The sequence below is a fragment of the Oncorhynchus masou genome, chromosome 12, assembly GCF_036934945.1.
Source record: "Oncorhynchus masou masou isolate Uvic2021 chromosome 12, UVic_Omas_1.1, whole genome shotgun sequence".
Classification (NCBI taxonomy): Eukaryota; Metazoa; Chordata; class Actinopteri; order Salmoniformes; family Salmonidae; genus Oncorhynchus; species Oncorhynchus masou.
Window position 1 is genome coordinate 34,830,883 of NC_088223.1, and position 27,193 is coordinate 34,858,075.

The window sequence follows — 27,193 nt, forward strand, 5'->3', positions numbered from 1 at the left end:
AATAAAAATTGTGGTTTCCATATCTTTGATGTGTTTGATACGGTTCCATATATTCCAATCCTTCCATTACAATGAGCACATCCTCCTATAGCTCCCCCCACCAGCCTCCACTGCCACATACAAAAAATTAGTTAATGCAAATATGAGCACATCCTCCTATAGCTCCTCCCACCAGACTCCACTGCCATGGACATATGCAAATTAACGCAGTGAGTGCACAAGACAAATATAAAATCTTCCTGATACGCAGAGAGAAGTCACACAACTCATTTGGGAAGATTCCAAAGACTCGTGATTTTATTCTAGGTTGAGTCTTGGAGAAAGTTGTGACATAGCAAGTCGATATTCCAATGTTATTTATTTCCAACATTGGTTATTCTGAGATTTTCTTTTCAAATCACACAATGTAAAGTAGAAACCATAAACCATCATTTGTGTTTATGTATGTATGACTTTGGTACTGAACAGGACCAATGACGCATCAAACGTTGGTTTCATGCCAAGGGATGTGTTCGCTCAGATTCTCTGCCCATTGATGTGATAACGCTGGCGTCAACAGTTCTTTTAAATATTTTGAGGCGGATCCGTCAGCTGGAGGAAGGCATTTCTTTCGGAATTTGCGCAGCATTAGAATGAGATTCGAGCTGGGGAGCTAGAGTCGTTCCAAATGGAATTACAAATCAAATGGATTGATCGAGACCCTAAAATCGACATTGTTTGTCAAGAAGGTAAGTTTGTTTTAATGTATTTAATTTACTTACCCAACGTTAGTGTTTCAACAACTAATATTTGTTGCTCCAGCTGGTCTGTTTAGAAAAGAATTTTCTCTTCCTGGGCGACGCAGTAACGTTAGCGAGCAAATCAGTCAGAGAAGCAAGCCTTTATTTGCTCTTTTTGAGTTTAGCAATATGAATGGATTTGTCTTTTTTTTACGACGGGAGGTTGAAGCCAGTGATTTTGAAGAATCTAGCCTACTATTTATAACGTTCGGGATATTTTAAGTGGTAGCTAGTTAGCAGAAGCGCTGGGCTATGGGGGCGGCTAGCCTGGTTCTCTCACGCAGCTAGCTAACGTTAGTTCCATAAAATCCGGATAATGTGAGATTGTTGAACTGGCCTTCTGTGAACATTAGCCGAACAATGTATGTGCGACGGAGACGGGGCATTGAATACAGATAGGACGCTCGTCGTGCTCAGGTGTGCATTGGACAGTGACGTGGATTGATTGTTTGATAGGTAACATTAGCTACTGTGACTAATGACGATGGCGTTGTGGCACGCCTTGATAGCTAGTAAACCAGATTATTGCCTAAATTAAATCTCCATAGGAAATATTATAGTTGATTGGTTTCGCCTATTCCTTTCTGGCTATAGCCAACAACTGACTGTAAAGCGTAACCAGTTAGCTATCGTCTATGTACTTTAAACATTTTGTAAAATATATAATGCCGGTTTAGGAGTCTTAACATGACGGATGGTTACCTTAGTGCACTGTTTTTAACTGCACGTGCCTCTTGACACTTTGCCCAGGACGAGACGTCACACCACTGTCCATCATTAACGCTCGAGAATTGACCCCTCTATCAGTTTCATGGAGACGTCGTCATTCCTCCTAGTTAGGTAAATTGATTATTTGCCTGGTCATTTGTAACTGAAGAATATAGAATAATGCGCTTTGTTCCCTTGGTCATGTCCAAGCAAACTGATTCACTTTCAGGTGGTTTATCTTACAGTGCACCAAGCATTTGCAATACCAACCAGAGTATGTGAACGGAGCGTGCCCCATTTGACTGGAGCGCTGGGCGAGATTTCCAAAGCCTGGACCAACGACTCTCGCCCACTCCGATTTCGTTCCAGTAGCGCTCACTTCAGGGCATGCCCGGGTAGCATGCATTTGTAGTCTGCTTGTATACTGCTATAGCCCCTTGCTCAAGCTACTCGTCATGGAGTTCATTAAATATTTTCAGAAAGAAACTGATGAAACACACAGGTCCAAAATCAAGGTGACTTACAAAGATAAGGACCAAGATGGAGAGCAGTGATGTAGTGTCCACAACGAAACAATCATTGTGGGATCAGAACATGCACATATCCCGAAAGCATGATGGTGTACTTGCTACTTGCACATGCTAAAATAAATAAATTAGGTGGGTAGATGCCTAAGTGTGTCATTGTATCAAAGTATTTATAAACAAAAAATCAGATCTCTTAAAAGTTTACTTCATTTTTGTTATATTATCTATACATTTATTTTGGCCCAATAGCCATGGCATATTCCCGCTTTCTGTTTTGTTTAGGTTATTTTGCCTAAACAAAACGTGTATGTATAGCTCTCTTTCTCTGCTCACCTGGCAAGAAGGTGGACAGGATATTCTCCGCTGCTGGCCTGCTGGCACCATCGCATGAGCCAGGCCTAACTTGTGTTTCAAAATAGTTAATGCAACGACACTGAAGAAAATAGCTTAAATAATAATTCATTTTCGTCCCTTCTTGGGCTTCCTGGCTCCTAACCAATTTAGTGTTTATATGCTTTTTAATACGACATGTAGCCTATTTGAAATGACTGCTTTTTACATTCACCCTTTCATATTTATTAAAATAATTTTCATTCAAATCAAAAAGTTTGGTTTCATTATTTAAAAACCAAATGGTATGTCCAGGTAGTCACACAACTAGATGGGTGTTGGGTAAATTGTGATTTCTTTTTTTTAATGAATGGAGCGGCAGTTATTTTTTCTCCATTTGCTCTAGGAACGTTTTTTTTTTTGCGGAGTGGTGGAACGCTGGAGCGGTGTGTAAGTACTGCTCCATGAGCGATGAACGTGATATCCGACCAAGACAAGATAGACCAAGTTCACTGCAAACATTACTTGTATTAGCTGGTGACAATGTGACATTTTAGTTCAGGCATTGTATACCTACCTGCCCATCTCTGTTCAATCGAACACTGAATTTCAAGAGCACAAGTTTTAATGTCACATGCACAAGTAGAGTGAAATACCGTTCTTGTAAACTCTAAACCGAACAATGCAGTGATCAATAACAATGTAATAGAGCAAAAACACACGACCAATACAAAAAAGGACAGTTAGTATCAGGAAGTGCTGTCTACCTGCATATGGACATGGAAGAGTAATTTAAAAGAATAAGCCAGCCAGTTCTCTTCCTGTTTGGTTGCTCTCTTCTATTGAATAAAATCTTACTAGGCTAGACCTATATGGACAAGCTGCCTACTGGAGATGTGTGTTGGAGGGTTTTTGTTGATTGATTGACGACACAACCACACATTCTCACTCTAAAATGGCATGTAATATCATTCAGTTTATTCAATGTAGGTCTTCTAATAGCCAGGGGATTTTCTTGGTGAAGTCCTAATGTGTGAGAGATCATGATTTGAACCGGTGCCAGATTACTCACTCCCCTGCTATAGCAGAGAAACTTTACCATCTGTGCTGTGATGGAAAGACTGAAGTAACTGATCCTCCTGGTCACGGTTTCGGAGCGCAAGCGAGACCCCAATCAGTGTTTTCTGCCTGGGTGTGCCAGTGTGCCACTACCTCATTAAATAATAAACAGGGACATGAGAGATGTAGGGCTTTGTGCGCTTGATATTCCACCCCACTAACTGCCCTTCCTGTTATTTTGACTGTCCAGTGTCCACACTATATAAATTAAACATGAAAACGAATTAAAGATAGTAAATACAGTCTGAAATTCTATTTCTCCTACATTTGAGTAATTTAGCAGATCCTCTTATCCATAGCAACTTACTAAGTAGTGAGTGCATAAGTTTTCATACGGGTCCCCCACGGGAATTGAACCCACGACCCTGACATTGCAAGCACCATGCTCTACCAACTGAGATACACAGGCCCACCTGTCACACTCATTTTCTTTTTTCACACAAGCTTTTGTATGTTACGGGGTCAGTGGAATGGTCGTTTTCCAACAAGTTTTTACATGCTGTTTAAGGGGTGATGAAATTCTGTCTTCAGCCAGTGTACAACTTTAGATTCCCGATAACTGAGGGTTGGCATTCAGGAGGGAAGGACAGCAGATGGGCTCCTCCTGCTACATCGCAGGTTGGTCAGGCCAACTAGGTCAGATGTTGTTGGTGTTTGGAGTGAGATTGGTAACAGTGAACACCCTGCATTTCACTCCAGCCTTAACCACCCAACCACAATAAAGGCCATTCAGGCTGGCACACTGACTATTTGTGCATAACACATTAAAGGGCTACATTTATAGACTTGAAGGCCAAGTGGTTTACTGCCATGGTTTGGCCTACATTTACCTGCAAATATCTCCAGCCCAGTTGGCAGTTGTAATACTTTCCTTAAATGAGAAACAGAGGTGCCAGCATGAGTCCTCATAATTATCAAGTGCAAATCTGCCTCAAACCTTTGGTTTGGTAAATAACTTTCTCACTGCCTCTGACATGCTCACACCCACACTTGTTGATGCTCTCTTCTTGTTGGAGGCTCTCTTGCCTGTACTGTATTTGACTTGCTCTGTGGCGCAGCAGACCAATTTCCTGCAGAGTGCAGCAGCTGTGTGGAGGCAGACGCCCACTCTTACATCCTCCAAACCCCACATCTGGAAGCCATCGTCCCATACACTGCCTGGAGGAGCCGGCATGGGCTCCATTATTTCATAATGCTTGTTTAATCATGACCGTGTCGCATCTGTGCTGTATTATACAGTTGGCCGAGTGTGCAACCATTACAACCAGAGAGCCTCGCATGGCCTTCACTTGTCGAAGTGCACTTTTTAAAATATATATTTTTTAATTGCTGTAAATATTTCCAGGAATTCCGCATAAAGAATTTCTGATGGTGCCAACTGGCACATCACTCATGAAATCGGAACATCAAGCACGTCCCACAAGAATGAGTCGTGTCCTAGGTTACAGCTTGTAAAGTCGGTGAAACACTATTAGGCAGGTCTATCCATATCTCTGAGCAATACTTTTTTTTAAAGTGCTGTAGTAACATTTGTGGGAATGTCATTGGAGGTCAATGTGTAATCTTATCAGTACCAAATCAGAGCTTTGGGCACGTGTCACTGTTAATTGATACTCTAGGCCTATAGGCATGGGAAAGTCAATCTCCATTGTGTGCTAATCTCAGATCGGCTTCTAAAACAACATTGGTTGGCTGAATTAATTAGGCTTGGCCTAGCTTATACATTTTGACTCTAAAGCTGTAGTAATAAGAACAGGCTTAGGCTAATAGCACAATGTGTTCTTGGGACCTGAAATAAGTGTCAGAATATTGTATTGTGGTCTGTGCTTAACATGTAGGCCAAGTGTTAAAACGCAGGCATTGAGAGGGAAGTAGATTACTTGTGTTCTTTCAAAGTTGAGGCTGGAATGGCAATGTGTATGCCACAAACTGTTCAGCTTAGCTGTGGCGTATCAGTGCCCTCTGATTCTCTGCAACTGCAGGAACGGACGGGACCAGGGACGGATGGGACCTTTGGACAGACATCGCTGGAGAGAACAACCTCTACACAACATTGTGTGTGTGGACACCCCTTCAAATGAGTAGATTTGGCTATTTCAACCACACCCGTTGCTGACTGACGTAAACAATTGAGTACACAGCCATGCAATCTCCCTAGACAAACATTTGCAATAGAATGGCCTTACTGAAGAGCTCAGTGACATTCAACGTGGCGCTGTCATAGGATACCACCTTTCCAACAAAAGGTTTGTCAAATTTCTGCCCTGCTAGAGCTGCCCCGGTCAACTGTAAGTGCTGTTATTGTGACATGGAAACGTCTAGGAGAAACAACGGCTCAGCCGCAAAGTGGTAGGCCACATAAACTCACGGAACGGGACCACTGAGTGCTGAAGTGCGTAGTGCATAACAATTTATCTGTCCTCAGTTGCAACACTCACTATCGAGTTTCAAACTGCCTCTGGAAGCAACGTCAGCACAAGAACTGCTCGGCTGGAGCTTCATGAAATTGGTTTCCATGGCCGAGCAGGCACACACAAGCCTAAGATCAGCCTATACAATGCCAAGCGTGGTGTAAAGCTCACTGCCATTGGACTCTGGAGCAGTGTCAACGTGTTCTCTGAACTGATGAATTTACACGTCACCATCTGGCAGTCGGACGGACTAATCTGGGTTTGGCGGATGCTTTGAGAACGCTACCTCCCCAACTGCATAGTGCCAACTAAACTTTGGTGGAGGAGGAATAATGGTCTGGGTCTGCCCTTCACTGGAACTAAGGGACCTAGCCCAAATCATGAAAAACAATCTTAACGCTATAGCATATAATGACCTTCTAGTCAATTCTGTACTTCCAACTTTGGAGAAGGCCCTTTTCTTGTTTCAGCATAACAATGCCCCTGTATACAAAGGGAGGTCCATACAATGCTCCTGTGGCTGAATGCTGTGGGGACTTGCTTCCAATGTTCCAACATGTAGTGGAAAGTTTTCCTAGAAGAGTGGAAGCTGTAATAGCAGCAAAGGGGGATGACGTGGAAGCCATAGGTCCACTTTCAGTCGGTTATAAGTGTCAAACTTTGAAGGTACAGATAAAATAAGTGATTTATCATCTTTTTCACTGTTATTGGTCAGACCTGTGTTTATAAATAGGTGACATTTGCACACAGTTTCCAGCCCTCTACCTGACTGCATGCTGAAACCTGTTGAATGACACGCATGCGGGTGATTCTCATTAAACCAGTTTTAACAATGGCAGTAGCAAATTCTGTTAGAATACCATTATGTATTTGCAACAAACCACTATAATTCTGAAGACTGATGCCTAGTTTATGGCACAGTGTCTTATTTTGAATACATTTGACATTTTTTGCCAAATTCTCATTATAGAAATCTATCCATCCAGAAATCCATCCAAAAAAGGCCTGGTTTTAGCCTCCATCGTTTAGCCCCCCCTTGAATTCCTATTAAATACTACATAATAGTATTTTAAGGCAAAACCCTAGCTTTAGCAGAGATTTTATGAAAAGTGCCAATCTCCCTGTTTGCTGAAAATGACTAGCATTTTGTTCTCCTGACATTTCTATTTATGAATGATGGACACACAATGAATGTGAAATCTTGAGCTTACTTTCCCAGACATTTTGACTGGAAATGCTGTCATGGACACTGTCACATAAGTACCATCCTCTCCCCTTCAAGAAATGAGGTGAATCTGCCTGGTTGCGTAATGCTCTTATCCTTTCCGTTCCCCCGGGATTTGGAAAGGGCCTCAAGCACATCTGTGAGGCTTTTGATTCATTGGCTCAGACCCATTCTGGGAAACCTTGGCCGTGCAGCTGTGTAGAGTGCTGTTTGTCATGGATTTGGACTTGGTTATAGCATGAGTGTGATCCCAGATGTCTGGAAGACTCTGACCTTGTGACCCAGTAGATCTTATGCTGATTGGAACTGCATGCTTTGTGAATTGATTTTGGTAAATGTACTGAACTAGATTGATACAATGAACAAAAATATAAATGCAACATGCAACAATTTCAAAGATTTTACTGAGTTACAAATACATCCATTAGGCCCTGATCTATGGATGTCACATGACTGGGAATACAGATATGCATCTGTTGGTCACAGATACAGTGGGGCAAAAAAGTATTTAGTCAGCCACCAATTGTGCAAGTTCTCCCACTTAAAAAGATGATTGGCCTGTAATTTTTATCATAGGTATACTTCAACTATGACAGACAAATTTAGAAAAAAAATCCAGAAAATCACATTGTAGGATTTGTAATGAATTTATTTGCAATAAGTATTTGGTCACCTACAAACAAGCAAGATTTCTGGCTCTCACAGACCTGTAACTTCTTCTTTAAGAGGCTCCTCTGTCCTCCAGTCGTTACCTGTATTAATGGCACCTGTTTGAACTTGTTATCAGTATAAAAGACACCTGTCCACAACCTCAAACAGTTACACTCCAAACTCCACTATGGCCAAGACCAAAGAGCTGTCAAAGGACACCAAATTGTAGACCTGCACCAGGCTGGGAAGACTGAATCTGCAATAGGTAAGCAGCTTGGTTTGAAGAAATAAACTGTGGGAGCAATTATTAGGAAATGGAAGACATACAAGACCACTGATAATCTCCCTCGATCTGGGGCTCCACGCAAGATCTCACCCCGTGGGGTCAAAATGATCACAAGAACGGTGAGCAAAAATCCTAGAACCACACGGGGGGACCTAGTGAATGACCTGCAGAGAGCTGGTACCAAAGTAACAAAGCCTACCATCAGTAACACACTACGCCGCCAGGGACTCAAATCCTGCAATGCCAGATGTGTCCCCCTGCTTAAGCCAGTACATGTCCAGGCCCGTCTGAAGTTTGCTAGAGAGTATTTGGATGATCCAGAAGAAGATTGATAGAATGTCATATGGTCAGATGAAACCAAAATATAACTTTTTGGTAAAAACACAACTCGTCGTGTTTGGAGGATAAAGAATGCTGAGTTGCATCCAAAGAACACCATACCTACTGTGAAGCATGGGGGTGGAAACATCATGCTTTGGGGCTGTTTTTCTGCAAAGGGATCAGGATGACTGATCTGTGTAAAGAAAATAATGAATTGGGGCCATGTATCATGAGATTTTGAGTGAAAACCTCCATCAGCAAGGGCATTGAAGATGAAACGTGGCTGGGTCTTTCAGCATGACAATGATCCCAAACACACCGCCCGTGCAACAAAGGAGTGGCTTTGTAAGAAGCATTTCAAGGTCCTGAGGTGGCCTAGCCAGTCTCCAGATCTCAACCCCATAGAAAATCTTTGGAGGGAGTTGAAAGTCCGTGTTGCCCAGCAACAGCCCCAAACCATCACTGCTCTAGAGGAGATCTGCATGGAGGAATGGGCCAAAATACCAGCAACAGTGTGTGAGAACCTTGTGAAGACTTACAGAAACGTTTGACCTCTGTTATATACCCTGTGTTGGCAATGACAAAGTATTGAGGAACTTTTGTTATTGACCAAATACTTATTTAACACCATAATTTGCAAATTCATTAAATCCTTTTTTTCTGATCCTGATTGTTTTTTGTTTTTTTTCATTTTGTCTGTCATAGTTGAAGTGTACCTATGATGAAAATTGCAGGCCTCATTTTTTAAGTGGGAGAACTTGCACATTTGGTGGCTGACTAAATACTTTTTTGCCCCACTGTACCTTTTAAAAAGGTAGGGGAGTGGATCAGAACCAGTCAGTGCTTTGTATGCCCACCATTTGTCTCATGCGGCGCAACATCTCATTCACATAGTTGATCAGGTGCCATGCGTTATCATGCTGAAACATGAGTTGATGGCGGCGGATGAATGGCACGACAATGGGTCTCAGGATCTTAAAATGCAGTTGTGTTCGTGTAACCGATGTGAAATGGCTAGCTAGTTAGCAGTGGTGTGCGCTAATAGCGTTTCAATTGGGTGATGTCACTCGCTCTGAGACCTGAAGTAGTTGTACCCCTTGTTCTGCAAGGGCCATGGCTTTTGTGGAGCGATGGGTAACGATGCTTCATGTGTGTCAGTTGTTGACGTGTGCAGAGGGTCCCTGGTTTGGGGACGGACGAAAGTTATACTGTTACATTCGTTATCCGTAGCTTATGCCTGCACATACCATAACCCCACCGCCACCATGGGGCACTCGGTTCACAATGTTGACATCAGCAAACCGCTCGCCAACACAACGCCATACACGCTGTTTGCCATCTGCCTGGTACAGTTAGTCTGAGAGTCTTCAAAGTGACACAGCTGTTTAAGGAACTGCATCTCAGTGCAAGAGGTGTAACTACAGTACCTGGTTCGAATCCAGGCTGTATCACTTCCGGCTGTGATTGGTAGTCACACAGGGTGGCGTACAATTGGCCCAGCATCGTCCAGGTTTGACCGGGGTAGGCCGTCATTGTAAATACGAATTTGTTGTTCACTGACTTGCCTAGTTAAATAAAACAAACAGTTGAAACCAGGATTCATCCGTGAAGAGCGCACTTCTCCAGCGTGCCAGTGGCTGTAGAAGCGGAGCGTTTGCCCACTGAAGTCGGTTATGATGACAAACTGCAGTCATGTCAAGACCCTGGTGAGGATGACAAGTATGCAGATGAGTTTCCCTGATATGGTTTCTGACAGTTGGTTCAGGAATTCTTTGGTTGTGCAAACCCACGGGTTCATCACCTGTCTGGGTGGTTGGTCTCAGACAATCCCGCAGGTGAAGAAGCCAGATGTGGAGGTCCTGGGCTGGCGTGGTTACATGTGGTCTGCGGTTGTGAGGCCGGTTGGACATACTGCCAAATTCTCAAACTATGTTGGAGGCGGCTTAAGGTAGAGAAAGGAACATTAAATTATCTGGCATGCTGGTGGCATGCTGACTGCCGGAATATCCAATTGCATGCTCCCTCAACTTGAAACATCTGTGGTGTTGTGTGACAAAATTGCTAAAATATTTGGTGGCCTATTTATTGTCCCCAGTAAAAGGTGCCCCTGTGTAATAATTGTTCTGTTAATCAGATTCTTGATATGCCATGCCTGTTAGGTGGCTGGATTACCTTGGCATAGGAGAAATGCTCACTAACAGAAATGTGAGAAATAAGCTTTTGTGCGTATTGAACATTTCTCTGATATTTTGTTTCAGCTCGTGATACAAGGGACCAACACTTTACATGTTGCATTTTTTAAAATATGTTTGTTCAGTATACTTGGTCATGGAGAAAGGCACCCATTTTATATTCCAGATAATGAACATTTTTCAAATGGCGAAAAACTGACTCGTTCAGTAAAATGATAAAATGTATTTATGACTTCAAGAGCAAGCCCAAAGCATAACTTAACAAATCTATGTGATGTCATTTTTTCCCCCCTGTTTGTACACTGGTCTCTTGGTTCACTGACTCATCTCTCCTTCTTCCAGATTTGACTGCCGCCATGGCTGACATGGAAGTATCTCTCTCCCCTGCCCAGATCGAGGCACTTTACCTCAGCCCCTCACTGTCCTCCACCTCCACATTTTCCTGCCCTTCTTCACCTGGATCCTCTTCTTCCTCGTTCTCCTGTTCAGACTGCTCCTCGGACTGCCCCAACCAGCACCAGTCGTCTTCCAGTCCCAGAAGCTCCAGCCCCAGTGGCTGCAGCAGCAGCGACAGCGATGGCATGCGGGGCTGCAGCCCTCCTCTGGACATCATATCTGAGGACGCTGTGGTGCTGGACCTGGTCATCAATCCCGAAGTGGCCTTGAAGGCTTGCCAGGAGGTCCTGCAGAAGGTTAAACTCCTGAAGGTTGAGGAAGAGCCGGAGTTGTTGCAAAAGTGCAGCCCACAATGGCGGCTGCCCAAAGAGACCATATACATGGAGCCTTGCAACACGGATTCCACTAAAGAGGAAGAACGATGTTATTCTCCTCAACAAATAACGCAGAAATGCCCTCCGTCACAACAGCCTTGTGACACTGGTTTGATTAAAGAGGAGGAGGAGGAAGAAGAAAAGCATGACCCTCCCCGACAAATTACGCAGACATGCCCTCAGTCGCAACAACAGAATGGCGACCAGTCCTCTGCGGCGGCCAAGCAGTCCTTGCTTTTGCGGCTCTTTGAATCTAAGCTCTTCGACGTCTCCATGGCCATGTCCTACCTGTACAAGTCCAAAGAGCCCGGTGTCCAGGCCTACATTGGCAATCGCCTCTTCAGCTTCTCAGACGAAGACGTGGACTTCCACCTGCCCCAGCTGCTCAACATGTACGTCCACATGGACGAGGATATGGGCGACGCCATCCGACCCTATGTGGTGCACCGCTGCCGCCAGAGCATTTCCTTCTCCCTGCAGACGGCATGGCTGCTCGGCGCCTACTCCTCCGACATGCACATCTCTACCCAGCGCCACTCTCGCGGCACCAAGCTGCGCAAGCTAATCCTCTCAGATGAACTAAAGCCCCATGCAGCTTTTAAAGGTGTGGGTGCTGCGGATGCCAGGCCTGGCCTGCGGGTCGGTGCCCGCATTCACCATCACCAGCGGCACACCATGAAGCCGTCCCTGGCCCCCGACAGCCAAATCAACCCCGCCGATGCCTACCTCTCGCCTTCCAAGCGGACACACCAGCGGTCCAAGTCAGACGCCACGCATTGCACGAGCCTGGGGACTAGCCTCAAGAGAACAGCCAGCAACCCCAAGGTGGAAAGCGGCTACGATGAGGTGAGTGCCTTAACATATTTTGCCATGCTGAGAGGGACGGGAGAGTGGTGTCAGTTGTTGAGTATAGAATGTCTTTATGTTTTGTTTTTAATCATGTCTTTTAACAGTAGGCCTGTTGCATACATGTTCTCTCTTTTTATAATCCCTATGTATGATAAAGCACAGTAAACCCTGTGGATTTTAGTTGAGGAATCTGAACCCCTACCCTGAATCCCAAATTTTTCTCCATCTGTGTCAGTAGTAAGTAGTTGTCCTACATAACACTGTGGGGAAACTTGGTTCAACCATTCTGGATTGTGCTGTGCCAGCAATACTTTTATTATTCGCAGGTGCGGCCTCTTCCATATGGAAAAACTGTTCTGTCAAAATTGAACATTCTCTGGGAGCCCGGGATTACAAGTGTTGGACCTTGAGGAGCTCTATTCCAGCTCTTTCGTATGGTCTAGCCAGACTACCCTCAGCCTAACTAATAAAGGGGTTGGTTAGGTAGCATCTGTCCCACATCTCCAGAGTTCCCTCCCTATTGTTTTGGGCGTGCAGTCTCCTCCCTGTCCATTTTGGTTGGACTTCTCAGCCAGATTGCTCTGCAGCTGGTGTCAGAGTGAGGTTGAGGGTGGGTCCCTCTTGAATGGAGAGATGGTGAAAAAATGGGTCACTTTCTATCATTGCAGACATTGGATTGTTTTAGCAGATGCTTTTGTGAGCATCTTTGTGTGTTGGCAGGATTTGTCAGTGTTGACGAGTGATATAGTCCTTGTGGTAAATCGTATAAAAGCCATGCCTCTTGGTTGGAAGAGACACTTTCAGACTAGTTTCCCTATGATTGCTTTGAGTGCACAGGGAAAGAATGATGGAGAGTGTGTGTGTGATTCCCCTTGTCTGGCCTTTCTTTCAGTCTCACTGTTTCTCTGGCTTGCAGCCTTCTGCCAGTCCTCTCTCTCATCAGGGATCAGTTATTTTTATGATAAATAAAATGGGGTAGTTTTAGATGGGACAATGTCCTGAACCAGAGCAGAGTGATGGTCCCTCTCCCCTCCTTGATATATTTTACTGTCCTCACAGTTACACGCCTTAAAAAAAAAAGAGACTTTCTGGGCAAGTGGACTCCAAGACATCTTGCTGCGTTATGCATTATCTCGCTACTACCAATGTTTCCCCTCCCACCTCTCTGTTTTTGTCATCCTTTTTAATATCCTCTACCAATCCCTCTCTCAGCTAATATCCTCTTTCACTCTCCCTCTCTCTTTTCCTTCCCTCCCTTCCCCACTTCAGCCTGCATCAAACCTCCCTGCTGACGTTGTGGCCAGTGATCCCTGTAGGGCACAATAACAATCCACAGAAGGCAACCAACAGCCCAAAGGAGTTCGAGGGCGCTTCATTTAATCGACTTTGCTCTTTAGGATTTATTAGCAAAGATGGGTAGAAACTGCTTCTCCAATAGAAATACCCGATCACTAATAGAAATACCTATAGAAATACCTAGTAGGTGATCCAATAGAAATATCTAGTAGGTGATGTAATGGCAACGTTAGCTAGCGAAGACCCAATGTGTTTCTGCACAGGACCTAAAGGTTGCGCATGCTGTCAAATCAAAGGCACTCCTTTTGATATGAAGTTGGTTTTGTTGGAAATAAAAACGTGTCACTTTCGAGGTTGTAGTAATTACAGTTTCTGCTACTTAAGCTTGGCTCGAATCTGTTTTTGGATAAAAAAAAAATTAACAACAAAGTTTAGATTTGTCACTTCTCCCATTGACTTGCCAAACCCCGGTCTGGTCTGCAGAGTCTGCTTCGCAAGCGTTACGGGAAGTCTCGCTGTTTGCGCCTCTGTTTAGAAACTAGTGATCACTAGTTGGATGGCAAGCAGTCCATTTAGCTTTGTAATAATAAATACTGTACTGATAGTCCTTATTGCTAAGGCTTCACTCGCCATCTTGCTGGTCCTGGTTATTTGCCTAATAACTGACTAATTTTGTTTTGATCTTTTTACTTGGCCTCTGGCTGGATAGCAATAGTGAGGAAAAACCAAGAGGCACCAATCACAGTGAAGAAGAATGCTGTGAAATATGTCCACCATTTTGAGCCGCACTGTAATGTGAGTGGGACCGCCCCCACAGTGCAGGTTGGGTTGTGTGTTGCATAACGGCCCTTTTGTTTACAGTCTGGGCCCAGCTGTCAGTGCCCAGCATGCCTTCTCTGCCTCACTACTTCCCTCTTCCTGCCCCCTCGTGTTGTCTTGGCAACAGCCACTGGGCTGGGGCACTGCTGGATTCAGATGGCTCCCTTTTTCCCCAGAGTGGGTTTCAATGTAAACATACACTACCGGTCAAAAGTTTTAGAACACCTACTCATTCAAGGGTTTTCTTTATTTTTACTGTTTTCTATATTGTAGAAATAATAGTGACGACATCAACTATGAAATAACACATATGGAATAATGTAGTAACCAAAAAAGTGTTAAACAAATCAAAATGTATCTTATATTTGAAATTATTCAAATAGCCACCCTTTGCCTTGATTGCAGCTTTGCACACTTGGCATTCTCTCAACCAGCTTCACCTGGAATGCTTTTCCAACAGTCTTGAAGGAGTTCCCACATACTTAGCCCTTGTTGGCTGCTTTTCTTTCACTCTACGGTCTGACTCATCCCAAACCATCTCAATTTGGTTGGGGGATTGTGGAGGACAGGTCATCTGATGCAGCACTCCATCACTCTCCTTCTTGGTCAAATAGCCCTTACACTGCCTGGAGGTGTGTTGGGTCATTGTCCTGTTCAAAAACAAATGATAGTCCCACTAAGACCAAACTAGATGGGATGGCGTATCGCTGCAGAATGCTATGGTATACATTCTGGTTAAGTGTGCCTTGAATTCTAAATAAATCAGTGTCACCAGCAAAGCACCATCACACCACCTCCTCCATGCTTCACTGTGGAAATACACATGCGGAGATCATCCGTTCACCCACACCGCGTCTCACAAAGACACCGGGTTTGGAACCAAAAATAAACATTTGGTTTCTTAGCCCAAGCAAGTTTTTTTCCTTCTTGCTGTCCTTTTAGTAGTGGTTTCTTTGCAGCAATTTGACCATGAAGGCCTGCTTCACGCAGTCTCCTCTGAAGTCTTGATGTGTCTGTTACTTGAACTCCGTGAAGCATTTATTTGGGCTGCAATTTCTTAGGCTGGTAAATCTAATGAACTTATCCTCTGCAGCAGAGGTAACTCTGGGTCTTCCTTTCCTGTGGCGGCCCTCATGAGAGCCAGTTTCATTATAGAGCTTGATGGGTTTTTGTGACTGCAATTTAAGAAACTTTCAAAGTTCATGATCTGTATTGACTGACCTTCATTTCTTACAGTAATGATGGACTCGTTTCTCTTTGCTTATTTGAGCGGTTCTTGCGATAATATGAACTTGGTATTTTACCAAATAGGGCTATCTTCTGTGTACCACCCCTACCTTGTCACAACACAACGGATTGGCTCAAACACATTAAGAAGGAAAGAAATTCCACAAATAAACTTTTAACAAGGCACACCTGTTAATTGAAATGCATTCCAGGTGACTTCCTCATGAAGCTGGTTGAGAGAATGGCAAGAGTGTGCAAAGTTGCCATCAGTGCAAAGGGTGGCTATTTGAAGAATCTCAAATATAAAATATATTTTGATTTGTTTAATACTTATTGTTTTTAGTTACTACATGATTCCATGTGTTAATTCCTAGTTTTGTCTTTGCTATTATTCTACAATGTAGAAAATATTACAAATAAAAACCCTTGAATGAGTAGGTGTTCTAAAACTTTTGACTGGTTTTGTATGTGTTTATATAAATGTTTTACTTATCCGTTCGGAACAAGTGTTAATGTCGAGCCCTACGTTGTTGACTTGGACATCAAGACATTCGGTGGAAGGCAAATGCCTCAACATTGATTTGATTGCTGTGAAATCAGTTGTAAGTCTTTAGACTGACTTCCTTATCAGACAGGCTAGTACAGAGGAGCTATCTGTTACCAGATTAGCTCCACCCTTAGAATATCGTGTTAAAAACTGGGCAACGTGTTACAAAAATCACCTGGACTGCAGGTGCAAAGGACATGTGCTCTACTGCTGACGTATATGCACAGACAATGTATTTCTGCCACACCTTGTTGCGTTCTGCAGGTAACCCAAGCCTCGGGCTCTGTCTCCCTGTCAACTCTATCCCCAATGTAGTTGTCATCAGCAACGTGTACTTTGGTTACATGTCTATTGGGGGCGCAGCTAATTGCTCATTTTGGCTAGACTCCTGAAATGCATCACAAGAGGGCGACACGAGTAGCTCAACCTATTTTTGTATCATTAAGCACCAAAAGTATAATCGGGCACACAGCCATGCAATCTCCATAGGGAAACATTGGCATTAGAATGGCCTTACTGAGCTCAGCGACTTTCAACATGGCACCGTCATAGGTCATCTTTCCAACAAGTCAGTTGGTCAAATTTCTGCCCTGCTAGAGCTGCTCCTGGTCAATTGTAAGCGCTGTTATTGTGAAGTAGAGATATCTAGGAGCAACAACGGGTGCGCCGCGAAGTGGTAGGCGCCACAAGCTCACAGAACAGAAGTGGCGGGTGCTGAAGTGCGTAGCAAATAGTATGTCCTCTCTTGCAGCACTCGCTACCGAGTTGCTTCCAGATACAGTTTGGAACGTCAGCACAATAATTTGTCGGGCGCTTCATAAAATGGGTTTCCATGGCAGAGCAGCCGCAAACAAGCCTAAGATCGCGATGCCAAGCGTCGGCTGGAGTGGTGTAAAGCTCATCGCCATTGGAAACGCGTTCGCTGGAGTGATGAATTACACTTCACTTTTTTTTTTTACTATGCAAGTCAGTTAAGAACAAATTCTTATTTACAATGACGGCCTACCGGAGGACAGCGGGTTAACTGCCTCGTTCAGGGGCAACACAACAGATTTGTACCCTGTCAGCTCTGGGATTTGATCCTTTCGTTTACTGGCCCAACGCTCTAACCACTAGGCTAACCACCATCTGGCAGTCAGACGGACGAATCTGGGTTTGGCGGATGCCAGGTGACACTACCTGCCCAAATGCATAGTGCTGACTGTAAAGTTTGGTGGAGGTGGAATAATGGTCTGGGGCTGTTTTTCATGATTCAGGCTAGGCCCCTTAGTTCTGGTGAAGGGAAATATTAATGCTACAGGATACAACGACATTCTAGACAATTCTGTGCTTCCAACTTTGTGGCAACAGTTTGGGGAAAGGCTATTTTCCTGTTTCATCATGTCAATGCTCCCATGCACAAAGTGAGGTTCATACAAAATTGTCAATCGGTGTGGAAGAACTTGACTGGCCTGCACAGAGCCCTGACCTCAACCCCATCGAACACCTTTGGGATGAATTAGAACGCTGACTGCAAGCCAGGCCTAATCTCGACTCTATGATAGAGCAGGTATCCACTCAACCTTTTCAAATCTATGAATTTAATTTAGGGAAGTATTACCCAGCCACTTTATTTGTTTGTAAAACAAATAATTTCGCCTCGTTAAGCACTGGTCCAGAATCAGTTTAGTTATTTTTCTGTTTAGAACAGTTGATTGGTTTGAATAGGGGAATCGGGTCCCAGGAACACTCAGGGACCCTTCCTCAACAGGACATCCTGTCCACTGGAAATAATGTTCAGGCAGTCTGCCGTTTTGGTCATGATCCAGAAAAATACACATCTTCATAGGAAAGGCATTTTGACATTTGACTACAAAAGTAGAACGCAAAGGAAGCTGCTTGGTTTGCCTGTCAACACAACAATACCAAGGAAATCCTATGAAATACGGGTTCCTCATTCTGGAAAATCAGTGCTTATGAATATGCCTAACTAGGGCTGTGGCGGTCATGAGGGCTGTCAGGCGTTAATAGTCATGCAAATGCCTGCCGTTCTCACGGTAATTGACCTTTTTAACATAAGCATGTTTAGTGTGCCTTTTTGGGACATCTAGATTTTAAAAAGTCTAATACATTTTATATAGCCATCACAATAAAATCCATTATTTAGTTGTGATAGGCCTATAAACCTGGGAGTGTCTTAAAATTCAAAATGGGATGCAGCTCTGTATCTTGATGATTTGTAAGAGGGGGAGATCTAATCAATGGAAGATGGAATTAAAGGGGAAATGAGAGAAGGGTGACCACGACCGAAAGCCAACCGGTATGCTGCTATTTACGCTATAATCGGAGTGGAGTTATATGTAGGCTAACTGTAGGACGGTGAAAAGCGTGTTTAATTTTATGGCTAGCCTCAATTAGCCTAGTTAGCTTGCTTCTCTGGGTTTGATGCAGTCAAGATAGGTACTGTGTAATTGGATGGGAGGATAAATAACTATCAAGAAGTTAAGGGGTTGCGGTCTCTACCTCCTGTGCCTCTAGGCTCATAGTGCTCCGAGCCTCCCGTGTCTTACTCACATGTTCTCACACACACACACACACACACACACACCGACCAAACTTTCTCCACTCACTAACAGCCTACAGCTTCTGTCTCTATGGCTCCGGTTGAATAAAGTAGCAAAACAATTGTCTTTTCTGCTGCTTCCCTCACTCTGCTCGAACTAGTTGTCTTTTCGGGAAGATGATTTAAAAATATGCATATTGGGTCTGGTCCATAACGGGAACTTTTAACTCCAGTCACTATTTGTCCTCATTTAGATTATTGCAAATTCAATCATGATGTGTTTAGAGTGATTTAGAGGGACAATAGTGCTGAGTTCCGGGTCATTAGCAAGTTTGGTAGGCAATCCATCAGTGCCATTCATTTGTGCAGTTTTGGATTGGGATTACCATTCCCAACGGTCATGGAATTTAACTGCGGTCATGACCCGTGACTGCCGGTGTGGCGGTAATACAGCCCAAGGCCTAACCTATGTATGTCAATACCACCGTTAAGGCGCTGTTTCAATGCCCACACCAACTAAAAACAAATGTATGCATTGGGCATGATTTCTCTGTAGGATACTAATATGGACATTGGCATGTGGTTCGATGGTCTCTAACCCCTTGCGTTTTCGCTCTGTAATCAGATAACTTGCGTCATGTTTTTTTATAAATACTCCTGGGATTTTTGGAATCGGGAGACTCGGCTAAATGTAAAGACACCTGGAGTAACCTGTACTAAATGAAAGGTTAGTATGGGAACATGTTTGAATGGAAAGCTCCAAATTGAAATCCAATTTTATTGGTCACATGCAGATGTTAATGCAAGTGTAGCGAAATGCTTATGCGTCTAGTTCCAACAGTGCAGTAATATCTAACAAATTCACAATGACTACCTTCTATACACACACACACACACAAATGTAAAGGGATGATTAAGAGTATGTACATATATGGATGAGCAATGGCCTTTGGCAAGATGCAGTAGATGGTAAAGAATACAGTATATACATATGAGATGAGTAATGTAGGGTATGTAAACATTTATTGAAGATTTGAGTCTGTATGTTGGCAGCAGCCACTCTGTTAGTGATGGCTGTTTAACAGTCTTCTGGCCTTGAGATAGAAGCTGTTTTTCAGTCTCTCGGTCCCAGCTTTGCTGCACCTGTACTGACCTCGCCTTCTGGTGGATAGCGGGGTGAACTGGCAGTGGCTCGTGTGGTTGTTGTCCTTGATCCTGTGTCACATGCAATGCTGACACAATGTTTACACATTTTACATGGTAGTCCTAAGCCACAATCATGCCACTGGCAGTAGTTCATGTTGCAAAAATGGTCCTACCTGGTATTAAAGGTAGACTCAGCGGTATGATGTAGATGCAGAAAGTAAACTGCATTGTGGGTGAATTTCCGCAACAACGAGGAGTATTGAAGCGCGAGGCTCAACATCTTCGTTGTTTTGGTCACCTGGCTACCGTGCTGTAGCAGTGCGACTGTGTGAGCGCAAAGTCTTGTATCTCGCTCATCTCAATATCTGCAGTGCTGCTCGTGGCAACAAATTTCATTGAGTCTACCTTTTTTTTCTTAAGTATTTTAACAATGTTAACTGCCTACTTGGAGCTTGTTTCATTGTTTCCATTAAAACGTACGTTTTTAAATGGTAACATCTCAATCATAAGGTTCTCATTCCAAAGTAGCCAGAATGGTCGACTGTAGAAGAAATAACTTCCTTTTACCTAATTATAATGGTATTGAATATTGTTCATACTTTAGATATGAATATTGGACACCATAAGTTGACTAAACATCTCCAAGGCCCAAGGTATCTGTGTGTCGCTCAACTCTATCATTTTAACTATTGTGGTACTGCAATGGTTTGACAGAATTGATTTGCTTCCTTCTCCCTGTGCCCAAGCATTCTTAGTCTTATACCTCCCCTGGTTCTCTTCTGATTCCGCTCCTAAAACATCCTCAATTCAATTCCCATCATACCCATCTTCCTCCCTCCTTTCTCAGCCTTTTAATTTGGTTTTTGTAGTCATTCAAGAAAGGACCTGAAAGTTGTGCCACTTGTTATTTGCTGTAATTCATTGTACATTTCTTCAGAACACAAAAAGACATCGGTCTTGATCGAGATTCTAACTCTCCTCCTCCTCTGTAGCCGCTGCGCCTGACGCCGCAGAGGGAATTCATCAAGTCTCTGATAAGCATCGGAAAGCAGCTGGCCACACTGCCCACCAAGGAGCAGAAGACCTGGCAGCTCATCTCAGAGCTGTCACAGCTCAACCACAAGCTGCCCGCCCGCGTCTGGCTGCCCACTGCAGCCTTCGACCACCACGTGGTGCGCATGCCCCACACACAGGCCGTGGTGCTCAACTCCAAAGACAAGGTGAGGCGACTTGTTGTAATATATATGAGGTACACACACACTACAGGCTCCAAAAACAAGTTGACCAGAAGACCTAATAGTTAGTTTTTGTTATTATTAATTTCCTGAGGAGCCTTGAGTGTAAATGGAGTGGGCCCCAATGCTCTTTGTCAATGGAACTTCCTGCTTAAATGTGTCTTGGAAAAATAGGTCTAGAACTCCAGTCCTTAAGTATGCCTTCTGACCTCTTCTTTCTCCCCTTCCTCTCAGGCCCCATACATCATCTACGTGGAGGTGCTGGAGTGCGAGAGGTTCGAGACATCCGGCATTCCCCTGCGCATCCCAGAGACGCGCATCCGCAGTGCCCGCTCTGCGGACAACCTGCTCCCGGAGTGCATTGGCATCACAGCCGAGCAGCGCGCCGGCAGCTTCTCCACTGTGCCCAACTACGACAACGACGATGAGGCCTGGTCCGTGGATGACATTGGCGAGCTGGAAGTGGAGGTACCGTGTGGCACAATGTGACTTCTTCAAGTAACATTTTGTTGACTAGGCTGTAAGGGAAGGAGGGAGTGAATCAGATTTGAATGTACTTTAACCCTGGGGTCCTATGGTTCCAGCTCCCAGAAGGCCACACCAGTAGCAGTGACAACATTTCCCAGTTCTCTGTGGACAGCATCACCAGCACGGAGAGCAAGGAGCCTGTCTTCATCGCCGCCGGCGACATCAGGTATAGTGTCACTGTCAGACAGAATTTCTCTGCTAGCTTGTTTCTCTTTAAGACATTCTTGTTATAGTTTTACAACCACATGTTTCTTTTGTCTTAGGCGACGTCTGTCAGAGAACCTGGCCCACACCCCCACAACGTTCCGGAAAGATCCAGAGGACCCGTCCGCTGTGGCGCTCAAGGAGCCCTGGAAGGAGAAAGTCAGGTGGGTGATTGGTACATAGAAATGGAATTACTAGAAGATACAGAAAGTTGGTGGGCATACACAATCCCCACTGAGGATGCATGTCTATCCCACTTTTTTATTTAACCTTAATTTAACTAGGCAAGTCAGTTAAAACATTCTTATTTACCATGACGGCCTATCCTGGACGACACTGGGCCAATTGTGCACCACCCTTAGTTCAGCGAAGAACAATGCATTGTCAAGTCATTTGCTGTGTCCTTACTATTTCCTTCCTCTCTCTATCCTTCAGGCGGATAAGGGAGGGCTCCCCTTACGGTCACCTGCCAAACTGGCGGCTGCTGTCAGTCATCGTGAAGTGTGGGGACGACCTGAGGCAAGAGCTACTGGCCTTCCAGGTGCTCAGCCAGCTACAGGTACTTGACTCTCCACAGTAGAGTCCCATTGCACAGAAAGGTCCTCTGTGGTAGTATTATTAGTGTTCACTCACTAATTCGCTCCACTTCTCCTCTTTCCTCTCCAGTCCATCTGGGAGCAGGAGCGCGTCCCCCTGTGGATCAAGCCCTATAAGATCCTGGTGATGTCATCAGACAGCGGGATGATTGAGCCTGTGCTGAACGCTGTGTCTCTGCACCAGGTGAGCAGAGAAAATTAAATGGACCCAATTGGGCACTTGATCTCATGACAAAGTTGCCTAACGATAACTTCAGGCCGAGTTGTTTAGCTTTGTAGTCCAGTTCCTCTTGGGATGAAAGATTTTGGTAATATTAGTAACGGTTTCATCACACACTGGAATTTCGTGTCGGTAGCTTTTTCTAATGGACTATTGGGTCTGTTGCTATTTTATGCAAAATGCTATCTCTGTGCTCCAGGTGAGGAAGCAGAGCCAGCTGTCTCTGCTGGATTACTTCCTGCAGGAGCATGGCAGTTACACCAACGAGGCCTTCCTCACCGCCCAGCGCAACTTTGTGGAGAGCTGCGCCGGCTACAGTCTCATCTGCTACCTGCTGCAGGTTAAAGACAGGTGGGCAGCCGTCCCTTCTCAACCCTCTTCAGTTTCACTAGTTCTATTACTCATGTTCCATTTCCCCTCTTCCTTTGTCTTTGAGCCTGTTTGGCTGCGTTTACACAGGCTGCACAATTCTGATCTTTTCCCAATAATTAGGCAGAAGTGTCAGAATTGGGCTGCCTGTGTAAACTGTTTTTGTGGTCTGATCTCAACTACCACATCCCACCCTCTCCTGTATTCCTAAACTGTTTATTCAGTCCCCCTATCCCTTATCTCCATTTTTCCAGACACAATGGAAACATCCTCCTAGACTCGGAGGGCCACATCATCCACATTGACTTTGGCTTCATCCTGTCCAGCTCTCCCAGGAACCTGGGCTTTGAGACCTCTGCTTTTAAGCTCACCAGTGAATTTGTGGATGTGAGTCAAATAAATCCTACTGCATGCAAAATTGCATTGTCATATAAAAGTGTAAACTGGAAAACACTGTGGAATTGATCATACAACTAGCTTCCTAACAATCTGCGTAAATACATTTGTCAGTGTTCAAAGACTCTATTAGCGATGAGTTTGCTGGTTAGCTGCAGTAGCCTGCATAACCTGTTGGTTTTGTATGTGTAAAGACTAAACTCTTGTCTGTGGTTCTCTCTCAGGTGATGGGAGGCCTGGATGGAGACATGTTCAACTACTACAAGGTGCTAATGCTCCAGGGCCTGATAGCTGCTCGCAAACACATGGAGAAAGTGGTCCAAATAGTGGAGATCATGCAGCAAGGTACTGTTAGCTAAAACCGTATATTAGCATGAGCAGTGCGTTGTGTTGGTTTTCCATAAACATGATCTATCTTTCTCTGTGGTCTTGGTATTGCAACTCCTCTGACTCCCTCTCCCTGGGTCCCCCACCCCACCAGGCTCTCACCTGCCCTGCTTCCATGGCTCCAGCACCATCCGCCACCTGAAGGAGCGTTTCCACATGAGCCTGACGGAGGAGCAGCTACAGGTGCTGGTGGAGCAGATGGTGGATGGCTCCATGCGCTCCATCACCACCAAGCTTTACGACGGCTTCCAGTACTTCACCAACGGCATCATGTGAACAGTTCCACGCCAAACTCTACCACATGGGACAACCACATGTGCGAGCAAGCTAACATGCATATAAAGATGGTGGTAACCTGTGCATATGGACTCACGCATGTGTGCTTGCCATAGCAGCACATTTAGGGAAATGGACTCTTGTATAGACAAGTGCAACAAGGTCCTGTTTGCGAACTATGTATGTTCTTTGTCTTAGACGGACCTCTGTTTTCCCCCTCCTTGTTTTGGCCTTGTGGAGGGGGGAGTCCGAACCTTCTCTCACTCTTGTACTCCTATCCATAGGACTTTTAGCGCATTGACTGTTCTAAAACGAGGCATAACGCACAGTTCAAATCACACACACGAAAAGGATTAAGTATCCATATCAGAGGAGGTACTTCATTGAAAAGGGGGAGGGGCAACACTGGAGAGGGAGTGGTCTATATTCAGAGGAGCCAAGAATTTTATCAGATTGGATGAAAGACGAATAACTGTGGGACAATTGTGCAAGAGCGTCACAAAGCAGTGCATATTGAATATATTGACTTATTTTTGTTCTTAGAGCAAAATGGACTTTGAGAAGCCACTGTGTAACGACAAAGAAAGCACAAGACATATCATTTGCGGAGGTTTTCTAATGGACATTTTCTTTGTTCTCTGAAAATTCCTATGGTTATCAAGAATGAGCCAGCCCGAAGAGAGGGGGGGAAAAAAGGACTATAAAAACCATTGGTGTATGAGTGTTATCTGTCAGGGAAGACAACTCCTTAATCCAAGGTTTAATGCATTTTGAACAATGTTTAAACTGGAAAGTTGTGAACTAGGACCAACTCATCTCTTATTAGGGGTCCAAGCATATGCAGCAAAGCTGCTGGTTGTATGTGTTTTTGTTCCCATCCTTGATAACAGGTGCAGTTTCATTTCAATCTGGGTTTTGGACAACTGGGGCTTGTTCACTAGAGCACATCTGTAACACATTTAGTGTTTATAGATAGATAGAAATACCATGAAATAGAAAGTTCTTTGTCTCAGTTCTCCAGGGACTCTTGTCCTTACTGAATAAGCACCAAGCATCACAGACTATCAGGAAAGGGCAGAATGTTTTACCATTTAATATGCCGACTGTGTTTATACCAACATGCATCATGTAGAACTTTGCTTTTCTTGTTTCACTCTTTAAACCACCATACTTGAAGGAACGCTAGCATAGTGATGAGCCTCATGCACTTGAGTTATGTTGAACCAAAATGGCTACCTGTGGTTAAATTTATGCAAACACTCAACATTGATGTTCCACTAATCTTTAACGAAATGTGATTTATTAATGCATTATTATTGTATGTTTTGTTAACTTAGGTTGCATATTTAAAGGATGCTCAACACTTTCCTCTCTGGTTGGCTCAGATGCATTCCTGTGAATAACTCAGGCCAATCTAGAGCGAGGGTTGTCCTTGAGCAGATTATGTAAATAATGGGATTGATTTCTCATTCCTGTCCGTTTGTCTTGGTCTGTTTTATTTCTCCTTTTTGAACAGTATGCGCTCACTATCACAAGTCAACTTCCTTCATGTGAATTTTTTTATTATACTCTACTAAACTTTTTTTTTTTCCCCTTGTGGTCTCAAACACACATGTATTCAGTATTGAAGAGAGTGGTTTCAAGAGCTTCATGCTTGGATAGCCTATAACTTATATTACCTGCTCATGTCTCATGTGTGAAAGCTGAGTCGTTGGTGGGGGGGACTTTTGTGTGTAGCAAAAGTGACAACTTTTCTCTCATGCAGCCATTCCTGAGCGAACCGATGCCTTGATGTACGAGAGGTACAACTTTTATCAATGCAACAGTTGGGACAAGGGCATGCAGGTCATGTACCCAGGAAGTGCTTTTATCAGAAGTTTAACACTCCTGCTTACACTTCTCTAAACACTACTACTGCATTGCTTTTCCCTTCATTAATTCCAACCCTAACCTTATTCTATAAAGTGCATTTTATCTTTGCTGGAGCGGGTGCTGTCCGTCAAACCTTTGTGTTGATTTTGATGTCTCCCCATTGAGAAGCAGAATTTTGTCCTTGTCCAGCGTCACACCAGATACATGCTTGTCCATTCAGATGACACTGAGGCCAAGGGCTAAATTCAGTGCAGAATGATTTTCAGACTGCTCCAGATAGTAATGTATTGTATAGATCACTTGTTTTCAAATAGAAAGTGATGTCTGCTCTATATGAATGTTTTTTTGCCTTCTAAGTTCTGAACATTGTGCCCTCCTGAAAGAGACATGGGTTTTATACAGAATTGGTCCACACCAAGCAAAGCATTTTTTCCAGTAATTAACTATGGTTGATATGGAGTGCCTTTGTCCTTGATACTAAAGACATTTAATGTACAGGGGAAGCAATTGTCCACTTTACATCATAACACTTAAGCTTCCTGATTGTTTAACTTTTCATTTGTGGTTGAGACTAAATGCATGACTCATTCAATAAATCATTTTTTTTTAACGTGTGATAATTACATATTCAGACTAGTAATTTGTTGCAGTAGATTTCTAGTTTCCCAATTAAATGACATTCCACTCTGCACATTTATCCAAAATTCATTAAATGAGAGACACTGAGTATACTAAACATGAGGAACACCTTTAATATTGCGTTGCCCTCACAACAGCCTCAACACGGTGTTGAAAGCGTTCCACAGGGATGCTGGCCCATGTTGACTCCAATGCTTCCCACAGTTGTATCAAGTTGGCTGGGTATCCTTGGACCATTCTTGATCCACACGGGGACTGTTAGTGAGAAACCAGCAGCATTGCAGTTGACACTCAAACCGGTGAGTCTGTCCCCTACTATAACCCGTTCAAAGGTACTTTTCTTGCCCAATCACACACAATCCATGTCTTAAAGCGTAATACTTCTTTAACCTGTCTTCTCCCCTTCGTCTACTGATTTGAAGTGGATTTAACAAGTGACCTCAAAGGGATGATAGGATTCATCTGGTCATGAGGTGTTAATGCCTTTCTTGGACTCTCATCCAAAGATGGAAATGAAAGAGGGGCAGAGAAGTTGAGGTTGTTCAATGAAACATTTTTTATAAAAGGGTCAAGGAGTCAAAGTAGCTGGCTGCTTTTGAGAGAACGAGTGGGACAAACTTAAACCGGTTCAAGTGGACAAGAAACAGGAGGACCTCGAAAGGAAGAAACCAAAAACAAAGCCAGAAGAGGCTGCAAGAGCAGAAGCTAAAACAAGAACCTATGATT

At 43.9% G+C, this 27,193-nt stretch overlaps 1 protein-coding gene across 1 annotated transcript; it reads left to right on the forward strand.

Moving 5' to 3' along the window:
• Positions 1 to 303: 303 nt before the first annotated feature.
• Positions 304 to 26,436, forward strand: LOC135549918 (phosphatidylinositol 4-kinase beta-like). The gene is made up of 12 exons (XM_064980308.1): positions 304 to 728; positions 10,892 to 12,165; positions 20,738 to 20,965; positions 21,215 to 21,448; positions 21,565 to 21,674; positions 21,772 to 21,876; positions 22,148 to 22,271; positions 22,379 to 22,492; positions 22,728 to 22,879; positions 23,152 to 23,284; positions 23,518 to 23,638; positions 23,775 to 26,436. Exons 1-12 carry the CDS (start codon positions 668 to 670, stop codon positions 23,954 to 23,956), a joined length of 2,838 nt encoding a protein of 945 aa, XP_064836380.1. The 5' UTR covers positions 304 to 667; the 3' UTR covers positions 23,957 to 26,436.
• The last annotated feature ends 757 nt before the right edge of the window (positions 26,437 to 27,193 follow it).

Coding starts and splice junctions, on each gene's coding strand:
- LOC135549918 (XM_064980308.1), top strand. CDS start 668: ATGGAATTACAAATCAAATGGATTGATCGAGACCCTAAAATCGACATT. Junction 729..10,891: donor CGACATTGTTTGTCAAGAAG/GTAAGTTTGTTT, acceptor TCCTTCTTCCAG/ATTTGACTGCCGCCATGGCT. Junction 20,966..21,214: donor TGCTCAACTCCAAAGACAAG/GTGAGGCGACTT, acceptor CCTTCCTCTCAG/GCCCCATACATCATCTACGT.